Source organism: Eubalaena glacialis, chromosome 3 (genome assembly GCF_028564815.1).
Source record: "Eubalaena glacialis isolate mEubGla1 chromosome 3, mEubGla1.1.hap2.+ XY, whole genome shotgun sequence".
Classification (NCBI taxonomy): Eukaryota; Metazoa; Chordata; class Mammalia; order Artiodactyla; family Balaenidae; genus Eubalaena; species Eubalaena glacialis.
In genome coordinates, this window is record NC_083718.1 from 180,197,953 (window position 1) to 180,217,901 (window position 19,949).

Sequence of the window (19,949 nt, forward strand, 5' to 3'; positions counted from 1 at the left end):
AAGCTATGCTTTCTTTAAAGTCATTCTAGGGAATTCCCTGGCGGTCCAGTGGTTAGGACTCCGTGATTTCACTGCTGAGGGCGCGGGTTCAATCTCTGGTCAGGGAACTAGGATCCCAGAAGCCGTGCGGTGTGGCCAAATTTTTTTTTTTTTAAAAAGTCATTCTTGGGCTTCCCTGGTGGCGCAGTGGTTGAGAATCTGCCTGCCAATGCAGGGGACACGGGTTCGAGCCCTGGTCTGGGAAGATCCCACATGCCGCGGAACAACTAGACCCGTGAGCCACAACTACTGAGCCTGCGCGTCTGGAGCCTGTGCTCCACAACAAGAGAGGCCGTGATAGTGAGAGGCCCGCGCACCGCGATGAAGAGTGGCCCCCACTCGCCGCGACTGGAGAGAGCCCTCGCACAGAAACGAAGACCCAACACAGCCAAAAATAAATAAATAAATTAAAAAAAAAAAAAGTCATTCTAATTATTCTGTTTGTTCCTTTTTCTTTTTTTTTCCACTTCATTTCCCATTATGTTTGTTGCTGAAAGAGTCTGTGAGTACAGATGTACTATATGTATGAATATTCGACCCTGTGTTGGGTGAGTGTAGTCTGGCAGGGCTGTGGCAGGGGAGTCGTAAAGAATGAGAAGTCTAGAGAAGTTACATTTGTCACGGGCAGGATTTATCAACCTTGACTGCTGACATTTGGGGCTGGTATTCCTTTGTCGTGGGTGCTGTCGTTTCAGCGGCATCCCTGTCCGCGACCCACCAGATGTCAGTACCCCCACTCCCCCATCCCCCAGTATGGCAACCATACATGGAACCAAACATTGCCAAATGTCCCTGGGGGTGAGGAGGTACTTCACCCCCAGTCTAGGGGTTTACAGTTTATAAAATACTTTCACAACCATTAGGTTATTACCTAATCCTGGGCTTCATCAAAACCATGTAGGGATTAGCATCCCAAATTTACAGAAGAGGAAACTGAGGCTCAAAGAAGCCAAAGACTGCCCCAAGCTCACTCGGCTCAAGGCCCACTCTTTCTTTTTGGGCTGCACCATGCCAAATGGTACACGACCAGGGATTGAACCTGGGCCACAGCAGTCAAAGCGCCGAGTCCCAACCACTAGACCACCAGGGAATTCCCAAGGCCGACTCTTCTTTCAATGTCCCACACACTGCTTTTCCAGCTGAAGGAGGTTAACACTGCAGGCCCTCAGTTCCCTCACCCTTACAGTGAGAGGCTGGACACAATTCCCTTCCTTCTTCCTCTTCTTTCTTTCAAAGCAGAAAGCCTTTCTTCCAGAGAAATCTTCTGTGAAAGCCCAGTACATTCAAAAGATAAAACTAAGCTGCTATTTGAGGAGTCCAAGTAGCATCCAGGCCCTACCCTCCTGAACCCTGTACTTGTCCCCACCCCAGATGGGCCCCACAAACTCTAGGGCTCTATAGACCACATTTTGAAAACATGATAAATAAACTCCCCTGTTTGTTGTAACATATAAGTTATATGATTCTAGATAGCCATTTCTCAGTTAGAAATGGTCTCTAGCTGAAATAGGAAGCAAACACATTCAATAGAAATGTTATCTTAAACCAAGGTCCAAACTACGTTACTGACTGGTCAGTGGTAGGAGAATGGAGAGAGTGTGTGTGTGTGTGCCCCAAGTGTGTGGGACCCCAGTGACTGGGTAAATCCAGGAGGAGTTGTAAAGCAGCAGTCTCGTGGACAAATCTGTCCAATATCCAGAACAGAAACAGGTTCCAAACAAATCACTCTATAGGAACAGACCCTGGGAAACACATCTCAAATTCTCCAGACATCATTTTTCCAATCTGTTAAATGAAAGGGTGGAAATCACTGTTATCAGTCTTTTTTCCCTCCAAAGCATTCAAATTATTTTTCCAAATAAAATCTTATGCAGAAAATATATAAATACAACAGATCAAAGCAGAGTTGCTCTGTTCGGGCAGGGGGAGGGGACTGGGCTGAAAGCCTGACTAGAAATCCATTTGCTCGGCCTTCCCTTTCTGCTCTGTACCTAGCCCCCCTCCGCCAGTGGCAACCACTAGGGTACTTTGGAAGACATTTAAAAACCACTAGACCAAATGAATCCCTAAGGCTCCTTCCAGCTCTAATAATCTATCATTCTGTAAGTCTATGTATTCATGGAAGTTATTCAACTGGGGCCAAACAAGGAAAGCAACAATGGGACATCACGTCCACCAAGAGCGAATCCCATTAACCTGTCAATCAATGAGAAACTTCATTAATAGTTACCAGTGTAATTTCAAAGTTAGTGAAAAGCTTATTTAAACTAACCTACTAAATAACAAAACTAGACTTAACATATTTATTTAAAGATTATTCATAGTCCTCAACTGTAGGAACCAAATGAACTCAGTAAATAATTTTTTGAACAGAAATTGTTCTCATGTTTATTTCCTTACATCATAAAAAGAGCAAAGTTAATGATCCTCCCCACCAAGCATCATTATCATTCCAAGAAGTAATTTGGATTAAGTTTATTGTTTATCACTCCATTTATATAAGTAGGATCGTTTATCACACATGATGTTCTAAAATTTGCTTTTCTCACTTTATGATTATCAAGGACACCTTTCAAGGACATATATATAAGACTTTTTGTGAACATATGTTTTCATTTCTCCTGAGTAAATAAATACCCAGGAGTAGAATGAATAGATGGTATGTTTAACTTTATAAGAAACTACCAGTTTTACAAAACGATTGTGCCATTATACTTTCCCAACAACAGTGTACAAGAATTCCAGTTGCTCCACATCCTAGAAAACCTTTAATGTTGTCAGTCTTTTAAACTATTTTAATGGGTCTATAGGGGTATCTCATTATGATTTTAATTTGCATTTCCCCAACGCCCATTGATGTTAACATCTTTTCATGTTCTTATTTGCCATTAGTATAACTTCTTTTGCAAAGAATCTTTTCAAACATTTTACTAATTTTCTCAGATGGATTGTCTTCTTATGATGAAATTTTAAAATTCTTTATTCTGGAAACAAGTCCTTTATCAGATACATGTATTGCAAATATTCTCTCCCATTCTGTGGCTTGCCTTTTTTTGTTCTCTTAATGGTGTCTTTCAAAGAGCAAGTTTTAAATTTTGATCAAATCCAGCATATCAATTTTTTTCTTTGTGATTTTGCTTTCTGTGACCTAAGAAATCTTTTTTTTTTTAAGGAATCTTTTTGAACTCAAGGTCACAAAGATTTTTCTCCTATGTTTTCTTTTAGAAATATTTAGTTTTAGCTTTTACATGTCTGTGATTCTTCAAGTTAATTTTTATATGTGATAATGAGGTTCATTTTTTTTCTCTCTATGGATACCCAGTTATTCTAGCACAATTTCTTGAAAAGATTTTCCTTTCCCCATTAAACTGTCTTGGCATCTTTGTCAAAAATGAATTAACAATATATTTATGGGTCTACTTCTAGACACTAGCCAATCTCACCGATTTATACGTGTATCCCTTCTCCAACACCACACTGACTTGTTTACTGAAGCTTTACAGTAAGTCTTGAAATCAGGTAATGTTAGTCTTCCAACTTTGTTTTTCTTTTAAAAAATCGCTTTGGGGACTTCCCTGGCAGTTCAGTGGTTAAGACTCTGCGCTTCCACTGCAGGGGGCAGGGGTTCGATCCCTGGTTGGGGAACTAAGATCCCGCATGCCTCAGGGCACAGCCAAAACAAACAAAAAAAATCACTTTGTTTTGGATTGTTTACATTTTCATGTGGATTTTTAAATGAACTTCTCAGTTTCTACAAGTATCTTTGAGCATTATTTTTCTTGCTGAAAAAGAGATAATATAAACTTCCTCACTGAATTGCTAGGAGAGTAAAAAAGGGATAATATATTAGTGTGCCAAGTATGGTGGCACATAACAGATATTCAATTAATGTTAACTTCCTCTCTCTTTCCCTCTCTTGGCCTTTAAATAAACAGGATCCAACCTAGCAATGCCCTAACATTTCAATAGTGGGTTAATGGCCGTGGTAAAAATATTACCACACCAAACGACTTTTATAAGTAAATATTTGTATTTTCCCTTGGATTCAACACTGAAATGCACTTGCCAGAAAAAGCAATTCAGCATATTTACTAATAAACTGTTTCAGGCCACATTTTAGGAAAGCATAAAACCACAGCCAGAACAAAAATTTAAATATGTTTTCAAGTTTCATATAGTGCCTAATTACATTATTCTACAATACTAACAGAAAATTCTCCTCTAGGAAGATCACAATGTTCCATTATTCATATTGCTGCTGCAAATGGAAAAAGGATTTCTGCTCCCAAACATTGTTTATAAATACATAAAACAAACAAAATACGGCTACTAATTCAACAATTAACATGTACTAATTTGAAACCCAAACCTATAAACAACCAAAAACCTTTGAAGTATTTTAGTTTACCCTAATTGATATCACTCCATGAAATGGAGAGGTATCAGTTTGCAAACACAGGCTACCAAAAGGCACTTTTTGGTGAGCCACCAATACTTTGTGGTAACCCACATTTATCAGATGAACTGATACTTAAAGAAAAACAGTAATTTGCTTTGTTTTTCCATGACTATTCAATGGCCTCTTTCAGTATAGTATTTTTTTTTGAATTTTTGAATTTTATTTATTTTTTATACAGCAGGTTCTTACTAGTTATCTATTTTATACATATTAGTGTATACATGTCAATCCCAATCTCCCAATTCATCCCACCACCACCACCACACCCCTGCCACTTTCCCCACGTGGTGTCCATACGTTTGTTCTCTACATCTGTGTCTCTATTTCTGCCCTGCAAACCGGTTCATCTGTACCATTTTTCTAGGTTCCACATATATGCGTTAATATACGATATTTGTTTTTCTCTTTCTGACTTACTTCACTCTGTATGACAGTCTCTAGATCCATCCACGCCTCTACAGACGACCCAATTTCATTCCTTTTTATGGCTGAGCAATATTCCATTGTATATATGTACCACATCTTTATCCATTCATCTATTGATGGGCATTTAGGTTGCTTCCATGACCTGGCTATTGTAAATAGTGCTGCAATGAACATTGGGGTGCATGTGTCTGTTTTGTTTGTTTGTTTTTTTTATTTTTGGCTGCGTTGGGTCTTCGTTGCTGCGCACGGGCTTTCTCTAGTTGCAGCGAGCGGGGGCTACTCTTAGTTGTGGTGCGCGGGCTTCTCATTGCAGTGGCTTCTCTTGTTGCGGAGCACGGGCTCTAGGTGCGCGGGCTTCAGTAGTTGTGGCACGTGGGCTCAGTAGTTGTGGTGCACGGGCTTAGTTGCTCCGTGGCATGTGGGATCTTCCCAGACCAGGGATCGAACCTATGTCCCCTGCATTGGCAGGCGGATTCTTAACCACTGCGCCACCAGGGAAGTCCCGCATGTGCCTTTTTTTTTTTCTTAACATCTTTATTGGAGTATAATTGCTTCACAGTGGGGTGTTAGTTTCTGCTTTATAACAAAGTGAATCAGTTATACATATACATATGTTCCCCTATTTCTTCCCTCTTGCGTCTCCCTCCCTCCCACCCTCCTTATCCCACCCCTCTAGGTGGTCACAAACCACCGAGCTGATCTCCCTGTGCTACCGCATGTGCCTTTTTTTTTTTTTTTTTTTTTAATTTATTTATTCATTTATTTATTTATTTATTTATTTATTTATTATTTATGGCTGTGTTGGGTCTTCGTTTCTGTGCGAGGGCTTTCTCTAGTTGCGGCGAGCGGGGGCCACTCTTCATCGCGGTGCGCGGGCCTCTCACTATCGCGGCCTCTCTTGTTGCGGAGCACAGGCTCCAGACGCGCAGGCTCAGCAATTGTGGCCCACAGGCCCAGCTGCTCCACGGCATGTGGGATCCTCCCAGACCAGGGCTCGAACCCGTGTCCCCTGCATTGGCAGGCGGACTCTCAACCACTGCGCCACCAGGGAAGCCCTGCCTTTTTGAATTATGGTTTTCTCTGGGTATATGCCCAGTAGTGGGATTGCTGGGTCATATGGTAATTCTATTTTTAGTTTTTTAAGGAACCTCCATACTGTTCTCTATAGTGGCTGTATCAATTTACATTCCCACCAACAGTACAAGAGGATTCCCTTTTCTCCACACCCTCTCCAGCATTTGTTGTTTGTAGATTTTCTGATGATGACCATTCTAACTGGTGTGAGGTGATACCTCACTGTAGTTTTGATTTGCATTTCTCTAATAATTAGTGATGTTGAGCAGTTGAGCAGCTTTTCACGTGCTCCTTGGCCATCTATATGTCTTCTTTGAGAAATGTCTATTTAGGTCTTCTGCCCATTTTTTGATTGGGTTGTTTGTTTTTTTAATATTGAGCTGCTTGAGCTGTTTACATATTTTGGAGATTAATCCTTTGTCCGTTGATTCGTTTGCAAATATTTTCTCCCATTCTGAGGGTTGCCTTTTCGTCTTGTTTGTAGTTTCCTTTGCTTTGCAAAAGCTTTTAAGTTTCATTAGGTCCCATTTGTGTTTATTTTTGTTTTTATTTCCATTACTATAGGAGGTGAATCAAAAAAGATCTTGCTGTGATTTACGTCAAAGAGTGTTCTTCCTATGTTTTTCTCTAAGAGTTTTATAGTGTCCTGTCTTACATTTAGGTCTCTAATCCATTTTGAGTTTATTTTTGTGTATGGTGTTAGAGAGTGTTCTAATTTCATTCTTTTACATGTAGCTGTCCAGTTCTCCCAGCACCACTTATCGAAGAGACTGTCTTTTCTCCATTGTATATCCTTGTCTCCTTTGTTATAGATTAGTTGACCAGTATAGTATTTTTTTTAACATTAAAATGGTCTTAAACAATCAATTTAACTACACGTAATTGATTAGCGGATGAATACGCAAAACCTGCTGGTTAATTCTAAGGTAGGTCAGCTGCTAAATCATTTACTGTCCTACTTTCTTAGCAAGGAAGGAACAAGGCCAAACCCTTTCTTTTCATGAAGATGAATGCATGGCAAAGCATTAACTTTCATCCCTGTTGACTGAGCTGCATATAACCAGTGACAAATCTCAAGACATAACAGAAATTAATAAACTGCAAAATGTTACTTGGGCTCCCCTCCTGCCTCTCCTACCTGTCAACCGCAATTCCGCTCTCCATTTATGTAGGTTTGACATCACCCTGACGACTCCTGCTCGTGAGACTGCATTTCAAGTTCTGTAAACATTACTGCTGTACTGTCACCATTACATCCGTCTCCATTCCACTCCTTCTGCCCCCATCTTAGTTCTGGGTTCCTCTAACCTGATCATTTCACTTATGACATGACTTTGCAATAATATACTAATACATCCCTTGCCCTCATTCTGGCCCTTTCCAATTCATTCTCATAATACTTCAGGGATCTTTCTGAAATCAGACATTCAACCACATCACTCTTCAGCTTAACATTTAATGGTTTTTCTCAATGCTACACAAAGAGCCATACAATCCAGTAATCCCACTCCTAGGAACATACCCAAGAGAAATGAAAACATATGTCCATATAAAAACTGGTATACTTGGTCACAGCAGCATTATTCATAATAGCAAAAAAGTGTAAACAACCTAAATGTCCATCAACTGATAAATGGATAAACAAAATGTGGTATATCCATACCATAGAATATTATTTGCTACCAGATGTCAATACTATCCAAAGTGATCTACAGATTCGATGCAATCCCTATCAAAATCCTATGATATTTTCTGCAGAAATATAAAACCCATCCTAAAATTCATATGGAATCTCAAGGGACCCTGAATAGCCAAAATAATCTTGAAAAAGAACAAACCAAGAGACACATTTCCTGATTTCAAAACTTACTACAAAGCTACAGTTATCAAAACAATGTAGTACTGGGAATTCCCTGGTGGTCCAGTGGTTAGAACTCAGAGCTTTCACTGCCGTGGGCCCGGGTTCAACCCCTGGTCAGGGAACTAAGATCTCTCAAAACACACGGCACGGTCAAAAAAAAAAAAAACACAGTGTTGTACTGGCATAAAGACAGACAGATAGACCAATGGAATAGACAGCCCAGAAATAAACCCTTGCATATATGGTCAACTGGTTTTTGACAAGGGTGCCAAGACCATTCAGTGGGGAAAGGCCTGTGTTTTCAACAAATGGTTCTGGGAAAACTGGATATCCACATGCAAAAAAAATGAAATCAGAATCTCCTTATCTGGCACCATATACAAAAATTAACTGAATACAGCTCAAAAACCTGTAAGACTCTAAGACTCTAAGAGGAAACATAGGGCAAAAACATCACCACATGGGATTTGGCAATGATTTCTTGGATATGAAATCATACAAATACATATATCGGTCTCTGCCTCCAGTTCCTGGCAGAGAGCTCTTAAATCCCTTAGAACTTCCTGGGTGATAGCCGTGTCTTTTACTCTAATGAGGCGACTCTTGATGGGCTCCTGCATAGCTTCAGGATGAGGGCTGATCACCAGAAAGACCAAGTCACGCTTGGAATTTTCAGCCTCATCCCCCATCCTCCAAGAAGGGGAGAGGGGCTGGAGACTGAGTTAATGATTAATCATGCCTTCATGATGAAGCTTCCGAAAAATCCCAAAAGTATGGGGTTCTGAGAGCTTCCAGGATGGTGAACACATCTACATGCCAGGAGGGCTACATGCCAGGAGGGAGGTGCACCCCACCTCCACAGAAACAGAAGTTCCTGCGCTTGGGACCCTTCAGGACCTCACCAAATGTATCTCTTCATCTGGCTGTTCATTCAGATTCTTTAGTATCCTTGGTAATAAACTGGTAATCTACTAAATAAACTGTTTTCCCGAGCTCTGTGAGCCATTCTAACAAATTACTGAACCCTAAGAGGGAATCATGGGAACCTCTGATTCATAGCCAGTCAGTCAGAAGCGTAGGTAACAATCTGGACTTCTGATTGGCATCTGAAGTGAGAGTCTTAGGGGACTAAGCCCTTAACTCATGGGGTCTGTGCTATCCTGTTATTGTCAGAATTGAATTGTGCAATGGAGCACCCAGCTGATGTCAGAGAATATCTTGGTGTGGAAAACCAACACATTTGCCATCAGAAGTACTGTCATTATGAGAGTAGAGAGAAACAAGATTTTTGCTGCTCAGACACCAAAAGCACAGTCAACAAAAGAAAAAATTGACAAACTGGACTTCATAAAAATTTTTTAATTTTGTGCACCAAAAGATAATACCAGCAGAGCAAAAAGGTATCCCACATACATGGGAGAAAATATTTGCAAATCACAGATCCGATAAAGGATTAATATCAAGAATATATAGAGATGGGACTTCCCTTGTGGCACAATGGTTAAGAGTCCGCCTGCCAGTGCAGGGGACATGGGTTCAAGCCCTGGTCCGGGAAGATCCCACATGCCGCAGAGCAACTAAGCCCATGTGCCACAACTACTGAGCCTGTGCTCTAGAGCCGGAGAGCCACAACTACTGAGCCCGCGTGCTGCAACTACAAGCCTGCGCGCCTAGAAGCCTGTGACCGCAACGAGAAGCCACTGCAATGAGAAGCCCACACACCGCAACAAAGAGTAGCCCCCGCTCGCCACAACTAGAGAAAGCCCACGCGCAGCAACAAAGACCCAACGCAACCAAAAATAAATAAATAAATAAATATTCTAAAAAAGAATATATAGCGAAATCCTAAATGCAACAACAACAAAAATAATTCAAAGACGGACAAAGGGGGCTTCCCTGGTGGCACAGTGGTTAAGAATCTGCCTGCCAATGCAGGGGACACGGGTTCGAACGCTGGTCCAGGAAGATCCCACATGCCGTGGAGCACCTAAGCCCGTGCGCCACAACTACTGAGCCTGCGCTCTAGAGCCCGTGAGCCACAACTACTGAGCCCGCATGCCACAACTACTGAAGCCCGCACGCCTAGAGCCCATGCTCCACAACGAGAAGCCACCACAATGAGAAGCACGCGCACCCCAACGAAGAGTAGCCCCCGCTCGCCACAACTAGAGAAAGCCCGCGCGCAGCAACGAAGACCCAACGCAGCCAAAAATAAATGATAAAAAAAAAAAAAAGATGGACAAAGGAATTGAACTGACATTTCTCCAAAGAAGATATACAAATGGCCAATAAGTATATGAAAAGATGCGCTGAACATCACTAATTATTAGAGAAATGCAAATCAAAGTTACAATGAGATACTACCTTACACTGATTAGGATGGCTACTATTAAAAAAATTTTTTTAAAAGAAAAGAACAAATGTTGGTGAGGATGTGAAGAAACTGGGACTCTTGTGCAGTGTAAGTAAGAATGTAAAATGGTACAGCCACAACGGGCTTCCCTGGTGGCAAAGGGGTTAAGAATCTGCCTGCCAATGGAGGGGACACGGGTTCGAGCCCTGGTCCAGGAAGATCCCACATGCCGCAGAGCAACTAAGCCCGTGTGCCACAACTACTGAGCCCACGACTCACAACTACTGAAGCCCGCGGGCCTAGAGCCCGTGCTCCACAGCAAGAGAAGCCACTGCAATGAGAAGCCCACACACCGCAACAAAGAGTAGCCTCCACCGGCCGCAACTAAAGAAAGCCCGCGCGCAGCAAGGAAGACCCAACACAGCCTAAATAAATAAATAAATAGAGTAAACCTTGAAGACATTATACAAAGTAAAATAAGCCAATCTCAAAAAGACAAATACTGTATGATTCTACTTACATGAGGTACTTAAGAGTAGTCAAAATCACAGAGACAGAAAGTAGAGTGGTGGTTGCCAGGGGCTGGAAGGTATGCGCAGGAGTAGAGAGTTATTGTTAACTGGGTACACAGTTTCAGTTTTACAAGATGAAGAGTTATGGAGATAGATGATGGTAATGAGTGTACAGCACTGTGAACGTATTTAATACCCCTTAGTGGTACACCTAAAGACGGTTAAGATGGTCAATTTAAAAATGTTTTAATTTAAATTAAAATTTTAAAAATTTTATTGAAATATAGTTGATTTACAATGTTGTGTTAGTTTTGGGTATACAGCAAAGTGATTCAGTTTTATATATATATATATATATATATACGTGTGTGTATATATATGTGTGTATATATATATATATATATATATAACTTTTTCAGGTTCTTTTCCATTATAGGTTATTACAAGATATTGAATATAGTTCCCTGTGCTATACAGTAGGTCCTTGTTGTTCATGTATTTTATATATAGTAGTGTGTATATGTTAATCTCAAACTCCTAATTTATCCCCCCCATAAAACGGTAAATTTTATTTGTATTTTATCACAATTAAAAAAAAAATTGAGGGAAAATACCCCTCAAGACTATGAGGATTAAATGAGATAATGTAACATGCTTAGCACAGTGTCTGGCACATGGTAAGTGCTCAATAAATGGTAGCCATTATCATCACTCCCCGAAGGAGCCAAAGTCTCTCTCTCCTCTGGGATGATGCCTGGACAGTTTCTGAGACCCGAAATGCAGACCTCCACCCGGTCCACCTACTAAACACCTAAGATGGAATTCTCTAAGATGGAATTCCGAAGTCTCCACCTCCTCTTCACATTCCTCAAGAAGGTAAGCCCCTCAAGGGTAGGCCCAGTGCCTATTCACCTGTGCACCCCTCCCCCGAGATTTCCACAATGCCTGGTATTAAATTGCTTAGAGAAGTATACATTAATTATTACTACTATGTATATAAAACTGGAATACCAATTGTCGGACTTCCATACCACCCACAATAGCCGTGATAGGAGCAAATGTGTTATTTTAATTTATAATTGCTATCCTTCATTCACATGCCTGCAGCTAGTATTTACCAAGTACAGGTAATGTACTAACCACTGTACAGAGATTATCTCATTTTATCATCACTTGTAAACAACTACCATTTTATAGTTGAGGAAACTGAGGCACAGAGAGGTAATTATTGGTACATTTATTTCTAATGCAAAAAATCAGGCAAAAGAAAAGGAAAGGCATGTGAATGCTACCACAGTCCATTAAATGGAATACATTCTAGGGGCTGCTTATAAATGTCCATGGCTTGCATTTTTCCTTATGCTTAATACACCTGGCTTGCAAGAACAGCCTTTTTCAGGAAAGTATCATGGCATTGGTCAACCCCTCTCCCAACCATGACATCTCCTTCCCCTCTTTTAGATTTTCTGGCCAATACATGGATTATTAAGACTAGACATTCCTGGGACTTCCCTGGTGGCGCAGTGGTTAAGAATCCGCCTGCCAATGCAGGGGACACGGGTTCGAGCCCTGGTCCAGGAAGACCCCACATGCTGTGGAACAACTAAGCCCGTGTGCCAAAACTACTGAGCCTATGCTCTAGAGCCCACAAGCCACAAATACTGAGCCTGTCTGCTGCAACTACTGAAGCCCGTGTGCCTAGAGCCCATGCTCTGCAACAAGAGAAGCCACCGCAATGAGAATCTCGTGCACCACAACAAAGAGTAGCCCCTGCTCGCCGCAACTAGAGAAAGCCCGCGCCCATCAACTAAGACCCAACACAGCCAAAAATAAATAAATTAATTAAAAAAAAAAAAAAGACTAGATATTCCTTACTCTGGTCTCAAAGTGGGAGTGAAATGTGGGGGAGAAGGGACATAGCCAATTTCACAGTTTTTTCACATTAAGGATTCCCAAGGCCTCCAAATGAATCCACAAAGTACTGGAGCGAGATTCTCCTCAAAGCTTCCTCCAGCAAATCTGGGGCCATAGCCTCTGCCACACAGACATCAACTTGGTCATGAGGTCACAGCCTGCCAGCACAGGCCTTCTGCATTCGAGAGTGAGTTGTAACAGCACTCTAAGGGCAATGACAATGCTTCTATGACCTACACTCGCAGGGCTTAGATATTCTCAAATTGCAGGGAAGGACCTCCATAAGTCTCATCAACTCTGATTCTCTCATCTCTTAGGATCTTATTTCCCCTGGGAAACAGAAAATAGATAAAACTTCCCATCGAGTCCGAGTGACAAGCAAAGGTGAGCGCATCAGCTCTGTCCCAGAACTATTGAGACTCCTGTGTTAGCACAATACTATGCTTCCTATTCTCATTAGCAAGAATGTGTGTCTTATTCATGTGGGTACACACAAGACTAACTAGTCAGTATGTACAAGGAAAATATCAATAAATGGCACAGCCCTTGAGCAGAGTGGGAAAGAAAACCAGAGCATTCAATAAATCTGATAAAACAAAAATAAATTCATAAAATTAGCAAAAACCATTAATGACGCCTTCACATAAACTAATGGAACATGCTATTCATAAAATGTAATATTCTTCACTCCTTTTTAATTTCCTGCAATAAGGCTTTGGCAGTACCACTTAAACCAACATCATGCTCTACTTGTTTAAATAAAAAGGTGCTCTCTGGTTTATGTTTCTTGGTTGACTACTCCCAAATATTTCTAATACTACTTTATTATTAAGATTACTGACAATAATTTACATGCCCAGATGAAATTAAAAGTTGGTAACAGTTCCAAGAGTACAAGGACACATGATCAAAGTGTGAACTGGCAGAAATTCACATGAAATGTACCCTACTTGGACTTTTAAAATTTAAATGCTAATTCATTCAGTTAATAAAGACACTGAGTAGCAGATACAGGCTGAGAACAGAGTCTACAAAATTCTCAGCAACACATATCATTCATTTAACAGTAGTTACTGTATGCCTCCTCTATCCCAGGGGCTGGGGGTCAACAGTGAACAAAACAGTCTCTGGTTCTCACGAAGTTTACATTCTAGGGAGGAGGGACAATCAAGTAAAGAAACAAATTGCAAATTCCAGATGGTGATAGGAGCTATTAAGAAAAATTTGTGGGGCTTCCCTGGTGGCACAGTGGTTCAAAATCTGCCTGCCATCTACCCTGAGAAAACCATAATTCAAAAAGAGCCATGTACCACAATGTTCATTGCAGCACTATTTACAATAGCCAGGACATGGAAGCAACCTAAGCGTCCATCGACAGATGAATGGATAAAGAAGATGTGGCACATATATACAATGGAATATTACTCAGCCATAAAAAGAAACAAAATTGAGTTATTTGTAGTGAGGTGAACGGACCGAGAGTCTGTCATACAGAGTGAAGTAAGTCAGAAAGAGAAAAACAAATACCGTATGCTAACACATATATATGGAATCTAAAAAAAAAAAAAAAAAAAAAAAAAATGGTTCTGAAGAACCTAGGAGCAGGATAGGAATAAAGACGCAGATGTAGAGAATGGACTTGAGGACACAGGGAGGGGGAAGGGTAAGCTGGGACGAAGTGAGAGAGTGGCATGGACATATATACACTACCAAATGTAAAATAGATAGCTAGTGGGAAGCAGCCACATAGCACAGGGAGATCAGCTCGGTGCTCTGTGACCACCTAGAGAGGTGGGATAGGGAGGGTGCGAGGGAGACGCAAGAGGGAGGAGATATGGAGATATATGTATATGTATAGCTGATTCACTTTGTGATACAGCAGGAACTAATACACCATTGTAAAGCAATTATATTCCAATAAAGATATTAAAAAAAAACACAAAAAAACGCCTGCCAGTGCAGGGGACACAGGTTCGAGCCCTGGTCCGGGAAGATCCCACATGCCGCGGAGCAACTAAGCCCATACGCCACAACTACTGAGCCTGCGCTCTAGAGGCCGCGAGCCGCAACTACTGAGTCCGCATGCCACAACTACTGAAGCCCGCATGCCTAGAGCCTGTGCTCCGCAACAAGAGAAGCCACCGCAACAAGAGAAGCCACCGCAACGAGAATCCCAGACACTGCAACGAAGAGTAGCCCCCGCTCGCTGCAACTAGAGAAAGACGGCGCACAGCAAAGAAGACCCAACACAGCCAAAAATAAAATAAAATAAATTTTTTAAAAAAGCTTTAAAAAAATTTAGTGATGTGATGGAGAATAAATAGGACACCTAGGAACTTCTTAAATGCTAACAATGTTATTATTATTTTTTAAAGACATTAGTCTCAAACCTTATGGATGAACTAGGGAGAAAGGAAAAATGTGAGGGGAAGAAAGGAAAAGAAAGGAACAAGAAGTGAAAGAAGAGAGAAACATGTTTAACAAACAATGGCCTATTGTGCCTATTATAGGGAGGCGTGTGTTTTGTTTTGTTTCTTTGAGTCAATGAGCTCAGTACACCAGGTCAAACCATATTAGAAATCTTCTATCCCACATACTCCTATTATACACAAATAAATAGATATTTTAAAACCAGAATATGGGGGAAATAAAACTGCTTTCCCTATGATAGGAAAGGAGGGGTGGTATTTATAAATAAATGTAGCTCTTCCCATAGGACAAAATCATATGAGAACATTACTCAAGCTTCAGAGTAAATCCTTGAAGAACAATTTTTAAAACAACTTGTGCCTAAAGTACATGCTTATGAGGGCTCTTTAACTCAGCTGTACAATATCTAGGCTAAACACGAGCGATTAAAATAGTCATTTTTCAGCAAATCGGTGGGAAAAGAATGAAAACACTTAGTTATAAGGTGCCAAACAGAGAAGTGCTCACCAAGGGAGCTGTCCATTCACCTTGACCTCCCTTCAGTCTCTCTGAAGCCAGAGAATATGAAATTATCAATATGCAGCTGAAAGCCTGCCTTGGCCCTTCTTCCCTGCCTACATCTACAAAACCTCTATCTTATTATGGCAGGCTGCCGTTCCTGAGTCTCCATCTCCATTTTGAAGTACTAGAAAAGCAAGCAGCCAAAGATGTTTAAAGAGTTCTATAACCTCACTGCCTATAGGAATAGGAACTAACACACTCACTATAGAAGACTGTTCATTCCAGGGACTTCCCTGGTGATCCAGTGGTTTAGAATCTGCCTTCCAATGCAAGGGATGCAGGTTCAATCCCTGGTCGGGTAACTAAGATCCCACATGCCGCGGGGCAACCAAGCCCGCAGACTCTAGAGCCCATGCGCCACAACTAGAGAGAAGCCCACGTGCTACAACGAAAGATCCTGCATACCACAACTAAGATCTAAGGCAGCCAAAAAAAAAAAAGTGTTCATTCCATAGTCTCAAATACCTCTTAGACGAAAGTCCCCCCAAATTACACTTCCATGCTTCATTTCTCATATGCCCTTTCTCTACGTCCATTACTTCAGGGACAACCCCCTCAAAATCTGAACTCAGCTTCTCCCTCAAAATTAAAAACTTCTTCTCAACCTCATTATCATTCTCAAACAAATTCAACCATGTAAGCAGAAAAACAATCAAAATTATGAGCTTTTTTCTCACTACAGTCTCTCTCCTGCCACTTCACATGATCAGTTACTAAGTATTATATGTAACTTAGTATAATGAGGTGCACATGCACCCCTCCCGCTTTACTTCCAAATTCTGATCAATGACATCACCACTTAAGTTCTAACCTTGGAGTCATCTTTGTAAGAAATGAAATGAGGCAAGTTAACCCAGTTGGAGAGAAGATAAAGAAAATAGCATTTATTGAGTTTCTACTACGTACTTGGCACTGTGCTGGCCCAGGAGGTCGGTATTACTATCTCCTTTTTATAAATGGGGGGAAAAGTTTGAAGCTTCTCAAATAGACCCATTCCTTTCTGGTCTAACAGTTCAGACTTTTTTATCACTTCACATTCACAGTACTGTTAGCCTCCTCTACTCCTGATTTGTTCTATATAAAACACTGCCAGGACAATCATACCAAAGTTCCATTTACATCACATAAGTTCCCTGTTGAGGGCACTGAAATGCCTTCTGTTTCCCTATCTGCCCACTGACTGGCCCATAGCTCAGTACATATTTGTTACTTAAAACCATCTCATGATTCCCTACTAGCCTCGACTTACTGAGCCCTGGGAGCAGAAAGTAATAGTTTTTTTTTTTTTTTTTAATTTTTGGCTGTGTTGGGTCTTCGTTGCTGCTCGCGGGCTTTCTCTAGTTGTGGCGAGCTGGGGCTACTCTTCGTTGCGGTGCGTGGACTTCTCATCGCGGTGGCTTCTCTTGTTGCGGAGCATGGGCCCTAGGCGCACGGGCTTCAGTAGCTGTGGCTCATGGGCTCTAGAGCGCAGGCTCAGTAGTTGTGGCACACAGGCTCAGTAGTTGTGGCTCACGGGTTCTAGAGCACAGGCCCAGTAGTTGTGGCGCATGGGCTTAGTTGCTCCGCGGCATGTGGGATCTTCCCGGACCAGGGCTCGAACCCATGTCCCGTGCATTGGCAGGCAGATTCTTAACCACTGCGCCACCAGGGAAGTCCCAATAGATTTTTAAGACAGAGGTGTTGAATACGCAGAATGCATGTGAAAAAGCCAAAGCCAACTCAAAAGCCTTCAAGATAAAGTAGAATCTCTCTAAGGTAATTCACAATTCTGACTCCACCCAAACCAGCCTTGTTTAGGGAGTAGGCGGGTGCTGAAATTAGAATGCCTGGTTCTAACCCCAGCTCCTCCACTCCTAGCCACTTAATCTCTCCGTGCTTCAATTCCTCCTCCATAAAAGTTCAACCAGCCTCTGCTCAAGTTCTTCCACTCTCCCTGACTATCCAAGTCCAAGTCATTAACCAAAGCTCTACTAAAGGCCCACTTCCCCCAACCCACCACTCCATTTACTTGATTTATAATAATAAACAAAAAGTCTGAATAACTTATTTTAGTTTTTATCTGTAATCATATATCACCATGCTTCATTTAATTATTCCACCTGTGTATGCCCCACCAATGTCCCACTCATGAATGACACACACTACTTACTGCCTCAGGTGATCATCAGTGGCACAGTATCAATATCAACAATTATTACTACCACCATTTACTGAATATATAGTAAGTGCCAGGCATTGTGCAAGTATCTTGTGTACTTTTCTGTCCTTCAGTCTTCATAACCCTTTTAGGTAAATCTATCTCTTTATCCCCATTTCATAGTTAAGGAAGCCTCTACATAAACTCACTCATTTAATCCTCAAAACAACTCTGTGAGATAGCAACATTATTGCCAATTTACAAATGAGTAAGCAGGCACAGAGAGGTTAGATTACTTGCCCTAAATCACACAGCCGGTAAGTGGTGAATTCGAGGATGAAGATGTAGCTGTGATAAATTACTTCATTTACTGACTCATTCTCAACATCTTTTATTAAGCACTCTTCTGGGAGCTGAGGATACAGCAGTGAATGAACCAGAAAACATCCCTGCTCTCATGGACCTTACAATTTTATTTCTTTTCCAATATTTTCATTCAAGGGCACAATCCTAAATACTTTTCTAAGATTTCCATACAAAAATATCAAAATTAGATAATAAAAATTAGTATCGAAGAAATGTATGGTATTTGAAACCAGAAAACCTGGGTTAAATTCCCAACTTTGCCATTGATTAGGCCCTGGGCAAATCCCTTCACTTGACTCTCAATTTCATGACTTGTATTAAATAATGTATTAAGTTGCACACCAAGCACAGAGTCTGGCACTTAGTGAGTTTCCCTCTTTCCCTCTCCCCTCCAAGCAGTGACTTCATAATTTTTGTGTCGTCCCTGAGCACATGTTAAAAGGCTACACCGAGTTACACTAAGGGCTGAAAAGTTACCAATCACTATCTTACTTTCCAAGGCAATTCTAATTCCAGATCACCATCACTATGTCTCGGATTTCAGGCCCCAGGCTACTCTGATGCCTATAAACCACGTTACAAGTCGGGAATGACAGCAACTCACGTTAGAGCCTGACAGTATCTATAAAATGCTCCCGATGACCTTCTTAGAGGGCACTTTTGATTCAGCAGAGGAGGAATGTGGCCTCCAGGCCAAGCTGCACGCCCCGTGCGAGAGATGTGACACGAGGGAGGAGAATTTCCAGCCTCCAGCCCAAAGTTGCGCCCTGCATACTGCTTCAACTCGCAGAGCTCCCCAACTCTCCTGCCACCTGCCAACCCGACCCCCAACTCCTCGGGGCTGCATCTCCACACCTCTCACCTCGGGCAGCCACCCAGACTCCTGGAGCCCGCGTCCCCGGCCGCCGTAGTGACCTCCCGCCCGGGCCCGGGCAGCTCTCCATGGCCTGAGGGGCTGGAACAGGCCGAACGGCCTGACCTCTCACGGGGCTTCTCCTCCGCCCTCCGGGTCAGCGGAGCCTTGAGCCAACTTATCGGCTCCGGCTGGGGCCTGCCGGAGACGAGGAACCCCTTACCTATCTTCACGACGGCATCCGCCAAGCACCGATCCCACTTCCTGCCGAGCTCTGAATCCGACATGTTCCCCACCCGCAGTTCCAGCTTTCCGGACCGTCGGGCCCCGCGCTCAAACCCCAGGCAAGTCTCGCGAGAGCCGCCTCCGTTTCCCAGGCCCGGAAGGCCGACGACGTCCCGCCAGATATCGCGAGATGATCTGACAGCTTCCGTACTTTCCGGTTTTTTTCAGTTGGTCGTCAAGGTGACGGGTTGCCTGGAGGCCAGAGGTGACCCTGACCTTGGAGCCGCGCCTACGTAAGGGTTGCGAGGCAGACAGGTTTCCTAGGCGGCATCCAGAGCCCTGTCTGGAAGGTCCTTCCACAACACCAACTCCCGACGTTGGCCTTGGAAATTCCCAGGGCAAGTGAGGGCACAGCGCTGGATTTATTGATTCATTTACTCATCTTGGCTTTTTCTCCTTCCTCATTTACTCATTTTTTGCAGTGGAGCTCCCGCCTTCACCACTAACACAGAAATTGCTCTGGCAAACGTCACCTATTGCGGGGACTTCCCTGGTGGTCCAGTGAGTAAGACGACGTGCTTCCATTGCAGGGGGTGGGGTTCGATCCCTGGCCGGGGAACTAGATCCCACATGCATGCCGCAACTAAGAGTCCTCCTGCAACAACTAAAAAGGAAAGAGCCCTCATGCAGGAAGGAAGATCCCGCGTGCAGCAACTAAGACCCGGCGCAGCCTAAATAA

The 19,949-nt window shown here is 42.4% G+C and overlaps 2 protein-coding genes across 2 annotated transcripts in view; both read right to left on the reverse strand.

Moving 5' to 3' along the window:
• NBL1 (NBL1, DAN family BMP antagonist) overlaps nucleotides 1-19,295 on the reverse strand; it is a 63,405-nt gene extending 44,110 nt beyond the window's left edge. Inside the window, exon 1 of the mRNA XM_061184831.1 lies at nucleotides 19,209-19,295. The gene's annotated coding sequence lies outside the window, so the exon portion shown is untranslated. The remainder of the gene's footprint in view (nucleotides 1-19,208) is intronic.
• The window catches only part of MICOS10 (mitochondrial contact site and cristae organizing system subunit 10), a 35,971-nt gene extending 16,627 nt beyond the window's left edge, over nucleotides 1-19,344 (reverse strand). The window contains exon 1 of the mRNA XM_061184834.1: nucleotides 19,209-19,344. Within this exon, the coding sequence (XP_061040817.1) occupies nucleotides 19,209-19,272 (64 nt within the window). The 5' untranslated portion in view covers nucleotides 19,273-19,344. The remainder of the gene's footprint in view (nucleotides 1-19,208) is intronic.
• Between the last annotated feature and the right edge of the window lie 605 nt (nucleotides 19,345-19,949).